Source organism: Hemicordylus capensis, chromosome 3 (assembly GCF_027244095.1).
Source record: "Hemicordylus capensis ecotype Gifberg chromosome 3, rHemCap1.1.pri, whole genome shotgun sequence".
Classification (NCBI taxonomy): domain Eukaryota; kingdom Metazoa; phylum Chordata; class Lepidosauria; order Squamata; family Cordylidae; genus Hemicordylus; species Hemicordylus capensis.
Genome location: NC_069659.1, coordinates 125317600 through 125323599, shown reverse-complemented (window position 1 = coordinate 125323599; position 6000 = coordinate 125317600). Strand labels below are relative to the sequence as shown.

At 42.1% G+C, this 6000-nt stretch overlaps 1 protein-coding gene across 1 annotated transcript in view; it reads right to left on the bottom strand.

Moving 5' to 3' along the window:
* Positions 1-288: 288 nt before the first annotated feature.
* PRKX (protein kinase cAMP-dependent X-linked catalytic subunit) overlaps positions 289-6000 on the bottom strand; it is an 86503-nt gene continuing 80791 nt past the window's right edge. Inside the window, exons 7-9 of the mRNA XM_053311911.1 lie at positions 3522-3599; positions 1236-1387; positions 289-723 (exon numbers count right to left, since the gene is read on the bottom strand). Coding sequence (XP_053167886.1) covers positions 1262-1387; positions 3522-3599 — 204 coding nt within the window. The 3' untranslated portion in view covers positions 289-723; positions 1236-1261. The remainder of the gene's footprint in view (positions 724-1235; positions 1388-3521; positions 3600-6000) is intronic.

Genomic DNA, 6000 nt, shown 5'->3' with positions numbered 1-6000 from the left:
ATGCAAAACACATCAACTAGGTTTCACACAAAAAAGGTGATGCAGTCGAAAGGTATTGTGTGTTTTTTTTAAAGCAAGCCCCTTTATCTTTCAGCTTTCAAGTATTATGGCTGCAAGAGTGAAGCACTGGAAATTTCACAATTTTCTCAAAACATACTTGTATATTTCTTTTTACAAAGAATTATAAAATGTATAGAAGATGCTGAAAAACCTATTTATCCTTTTAAGATTTTTTTTCTTCTAGAGAGCATCTTGAAAACCATTTAAGAATAAAAACCATAGACTCTGTAAAGTACAAAAATTTACATTTCTGCACAGTTTCTGTGCTTTAGTTGTACTGATTTCATTATATACATATATACTAATTTGTGCTTTAAATGACAATCTTAGTATAAACTTATAAAGTTAGTCTATGAGATAACTATGCAAAAAAGATTTGGGCATAGCAAGAAGTAAAACTAAGCATTAAACTTTAAAAAACTATAACAATTTTCAGTGTCTACACCTCAAAGTAGGGGCTTCATCATTTTTGTTTACTTAAGCAATATGCCATATCTGTGCAACGAAAAATATGAGTATCATCTATCCCTCAATTTCAAAAATTATTTAAGAACTGTGCATAATGTAGTAACATTCTTTTGTTTCAAAGAAATTCTTCATTAATATTTTCTATTCTTCTTTGCAAGCTCCCAACTATGACATCCATCAATCTTCTTCCAGTTTCTAGCAAATAAATAATAAAAGAGTTCAGTTTCTTCATTACCAAATTTAAGTGTGGTAGATATTTGAATTGCTCATTATTTACATTTATAAAAATAGACTACAAAGACTTAATTGTAGATCACTCAAATAACATTCAGATTTCAAATAAAACCCTGGGTCTAATGCATTGTATTCACATCTAATAAAATGAACACAAGTAGTTCAGCCTTCCTTCCTTCCTTCCTTCCTGGTACAAAAAGTGTTTTAAATGTCCTTTCCTCCTTTAAGCCAAAAATCATCTAAAGGGCTTTATAAAAAACAGCAGCAATAACAATAACAATATTAATATTATTTAATATTTATAAACAGCAGCAATCTATAAAGTACCACAGTAAATATTTGAAAATGCTAGGTGCTATGTCACACTTGTACTTTAACACAAAAGCAGCGAAAAAACTGATGTCACAAAAGCATCTTGAATGCTTTTCAAAGAACAGAAAACTTAGTGGTGACAAAAGGTGCCTCAACAATACCTCAGCAAATGTGTTCTGTCCCACCGTTAGAAATTTTTGAAAATTTCTAAATCTTTAGGAGGTACTGAAGGTGTTTTGTTCCAGTCATCTTCAGGATAAGCTTCAAAATTAGATGTATCACCATCATTTGATACCTTCGGCACTATAGGAGGCTAAAAAGAAAAAGAAAACAGAAGTTGAATAAACGACGTTAATTCTGAGTCAAGGGTGATAAAGATTTTTACTCCCCCTGCCCCCAGTTTGAACTATCTAGCTTGGCTTTAGATATCAAGGACTGTAGGTCTGATCTATCCTTTCACTTACTGCTTGTCACACACTATAAACTAAACCAGTGTTTCCCATGAGCACATAGGGATAATTTTAAAGCTAAGGGGTAATCATAGCCCTCTGGTTTCCCTCACATACTGATTAGCAATTGGAAGACATTTATGTTGCCTCCTGATCAGAGGACTTGGCTATTACAATCAGTGGCTTACATCTAGAATGTCACTCATGAATAGTGCTATTGAAATTAGTGGGACAAGTTTACTTGTCCTATTTTAAATGGGAGCACTCATGAATAATTAGGATGTAAACCAGGGACTGCGCCTGTCTCATAACTGTAATGTTTAAAATTATATGTACAGGCACTAAGAATCTCTCCGAGCTGAAGGTTTCAGACAGAAAGAGTACACATTTTTAAAAGGTTGAAATCCCCTGATCTAAACAATATGGTTATAGTAACATTCAGTGTGAAAGCCCCTGGCTTAAAACCTATGGAACTGTACTGTGTTTGGGGGCTCCCCCAAGGAGCACCCCTCTATATGTGGAACTATGAGCATGTAGTTATCACTATTTGCACTCTGGATCTCACAGCAACATGTGATCTTCACTTTGTTTCACCTGTAGCTAACTAAAAGGGCATGCCATTTTGGCATGTAGTCTGGCAGAAGGAACTCTTAGGTCAAGTTACAGGACTACCTCCCCACCCTGTCAATCCCCTGACTACTCACAGGTGGGAAGCTGGAATAGACTGACAGAGCTATCCCCCCTCCCTTTCTGCTTTCTTTCTCCCTCTTTCTCTTTCCTTCTCTCCTTTCTTTTCTCTTCTCCTCCAACCAGTGCTGAGGGGGGAAGGGAGGTCTGGGCTTGGGAACGGGGTGGGGTTAAAGTTTTGTTTAAAGTTTGAACTTTAGAGAGCGGGCGGCGGGAGAACTCCCTGCCGTCCGCTTCCCCGGCTGGGCTGCAAATGGCTTCTAGGAAGCCTTTTGTGCAGGCGCGCAAAAGGCTTCCTAGAAGTCATTTGCAGCCCAGCCGGGGAAGGGGATGGGGTGGGCAGGGGAGTTCTCCTGCCGACCCCTTGAGTATGGGAAGGGAAGGGGCGGCAGGGGTCCTGGGGCTGAGGGGGGGGCGCCAGCCGAGCCGGGGGCATTGAAGAGCCGGGCGGCAGGGACTGGGAGATACCCTGCCGCCCGATTGAGTATTCATTCAAAAGGAGGAGGAATGGATTAGCAGCCGCGCCGAGAGGAGGGGGAATGAAGCGGGCGGCAGGGAGGTATGCCGCCCGCTTACTCAACGAAATACGGCGGCATTCTTGAGGGGGTAAGTAAAGCCCCCCCGTACTCTTTTGGAACCCCCCACCCGAACCAAAACCACCCCGTGTCCGGACCGGTCTGGAGGCCTTTAGAATGGCCTCCGAACCGGTCCGTGCACATGACTACTCAAGTAGGCTGAAAAACAGCTTCCCAGCTCGGGGGTCTCCCCAGTATGCCCTGCCGTGCAGGGCATACTGGTGCTTCCGGGGGTTGTGCAGCCTCCGAACTCCCCAGCCCCTGCCGGCTCCGTCACGGAGCTGGCAATCGTGTGGGCGACTGATCTGGCTGCCCAGGGCTCCCGCCCTGATCCTCTGAGCTTCCCAAACCAGGTCTCACTGATCCCTGAGACCCGTCTCACTATGTTTTGCTTCTTGTACCCCATAACCCTCAAATAAAACCTTACTTTATTTTTGAACGTTAACCTCTCCATTCAGTTTTTTTCCACCACCAAGGATTTGAACATTATGAAGGTGGACTGCTCCATTTAAGAGGTAATTCCCCCACACAAGCCTAAAATGTAGCTTGGGGTCCCCACCAAGTCCCCTGGAGAAGCTCCATTAACAATAATCTTAACTGTCTACTGAAATACTGAACAGAATTTTCAAAAGGGCCTATGGAATGAAGTGATTATGTCAAATCATAGTAAAGATTTAATGAAATAATATATTGCGTTGAATGCATTTCTCCCGGACATTGTTCTTCTGAAATTCACCTTTAGTTTTCTTTGTGGTACACCATCCCAGTCTATAGATCTGAACCATCGGTGCCTCTTCACATCATCTGCTCCATTCTTTTGAAAAAGAAAATGTTATGAGATCTACATGGCAGGAAATCCCAATATGTATTTTATCATTGCCAAAATACAAGCCACCTTATCAGTTGTGATGGTACAGTCAGATTTCTTCCATCAGGCAACTGCAGAGTATGCTGTTACATCTGAGACCCAGTCTACATTTATTTTATTTATTCTTAAATTTGTATACTGCCTTTTATTAAAACAATCACAATATACATATTACACAGGGGTGGGGGAAAGATGGTGAAGTGATAGAATTCTAGATGAAGGTGGAGATGAAGTTGAAGGTGGGAAGACTCATATCATTTAAAAAAGCATCCTCCCTGTATGCTGAAAACCAGCACAAAATGCTAAATCTGTCTCTCTGTTCAATGAGTTGACTGAATGTGGGGAGCAGCAATCAAAAACACAACCTTTCACTCCTAGTCTGAACTGCACCACTTCAGAATGCTTCTATCTCCATTTACCATTTTATTCTGTGTAATGTGTAGACTGGTCCAAGTTTACCAATTCTTCTGGTACTTCTCAAAACCAGATTTCAAAGTAGTACATTGTATCAAATTTGGATCCCATTGGTTACATATAATTCTTTTACACATTAGTCCCAATCTGATTTAAAAATAAATAAATAATCAAGCAACATTCCTAGATGAAGTCCAAGGTCTAGAAAACTAAATTTAAATATGGCTAAGGGGTGCACATGTGGAGTGGTTTAAAACAACAACAAAAACCCATCTCCCTTTAAATAGCAGGCCTTCCATGCTATATCACAAATTGCTTTTGAAGCTCCTCTCTGACTGCAGAGTGCTTCATGGTGTGGCTGGTCAGCTATGGGTGACTAGTGTGAGAACTCACATGGAAAATATACTCAAGCTGTATCTGTCTCCCAAGCTTGTGCATCTCCTCTGCATGAATTTACATCTGGATGTCACATGAGAAAAACAAACTTGCACATGGCCTTATCAGTTCTTAAAATAAAATCTGAGGGTACTTTGCATGCTTCATGGATGAGCAGGGATCAGAATTTCCACCACACTGGGTATGGATCAAAGTGTTTTAAACAAAAACGTGACTAAGCTAAACTGATAAAATGTTGTGCTGAAGTTTTTCTTGGTTTTGTTTTATTTCGACTCTCTAAGACAAGGAGATTTGAGTTTTAGTTGTTCACATCCATAACCTTTGTAAATAGCCTACAATTCTGTAAGTTAGTAACATAATTCAAGACATGGAAGGGGTTTCGGAGCTCTTCCAGTCCACACCATGGCTCAGTGCAGGAAAGTGCTATGGTATCCCTGACAGATGGCTTCCAAGTCTATGTCTGAAAGCCTCCAGAGAAAGCAAGTCTACCACTGCACAAGGCAGACAGTTCGACTACCAAACAGATCTTACAGTTAAGAATCCCTCCTAATTTTAATAAGCTTGGTTTCACAGCCACAATCCAGCCCTGCAGGGGTGGTGGGCCTATTAGAATGGTCCGCTTGAAAAGGCTGCTGGACCCAGTAGGATTCCAAAAAGCCTTGGAGGGTTTTGACACTGGTGTGGCCGGTGATTCTGTTGATGCCCTGGTGGGAACCTGGAACGGGGAACTCATCAGGGCAGCAGACAGGATTGCTCCTAGGCATCCCTTCCAAGCTACTTCAAAAATGGCTCCTTGGTATGCTGAGGAGTTTTGGGGGGTGGTACACTGAGGGGCTGAAGTGGCTGGGTACGTGACTAGAATGTAGGTGGAGGAGAACTCGGTTAGAATCTGAAAGGATGCAGCATGTGACCCATTTGAAGGCTTATGTGGTAGCAGTGCGTGCAGCGAAAAAAAGCTTTTGGTCTGCATCCATTGCGTCTGTAGGTCTGCATTCGGCAAAACTATCCTAGGTTGTGAGGAGTTTAATCTCTGCTCCTTCTGTTTTAAATCAGTTCCCGGGGTCATTCTGCTGTGATGCTTTTAATAGGTTATTTGTGGACAAAATATCTTGTATTCAGGCAGACATTCTGTCACCAATGCTTTTTAATATCTACATGAAACCACTGGGTGAGGTCATCAGGAGATTTGGTGCTGGGTGCTATCAGTATGCTGATGACACCCAAATCTACTTCTCCTTTTCATCTTCATCTTCAGGAAATGGCACTCATTCTCTAAATGCCTGCCTACAGGCAGTAATGGGCTGGATGTGGGATTACAGATTGAAGCTGAATCAAAGCAAGACGGAGGTGCTCATTGTGGGGGCTCAGAATATGAGGGGTGAGTTAGATCTTCCTGTGCTGGATGGGGTTACACTACCCCGGATGGAGTAGGTGCGCAGCTTGGGAGTACTCCTGGACCCAGGCCTCACCCTGGTATCTCAGGTGGAGGCCATAGCCAGGAGTACTTTCTATCAGCTCCGGTTGATTCGACAGTTGT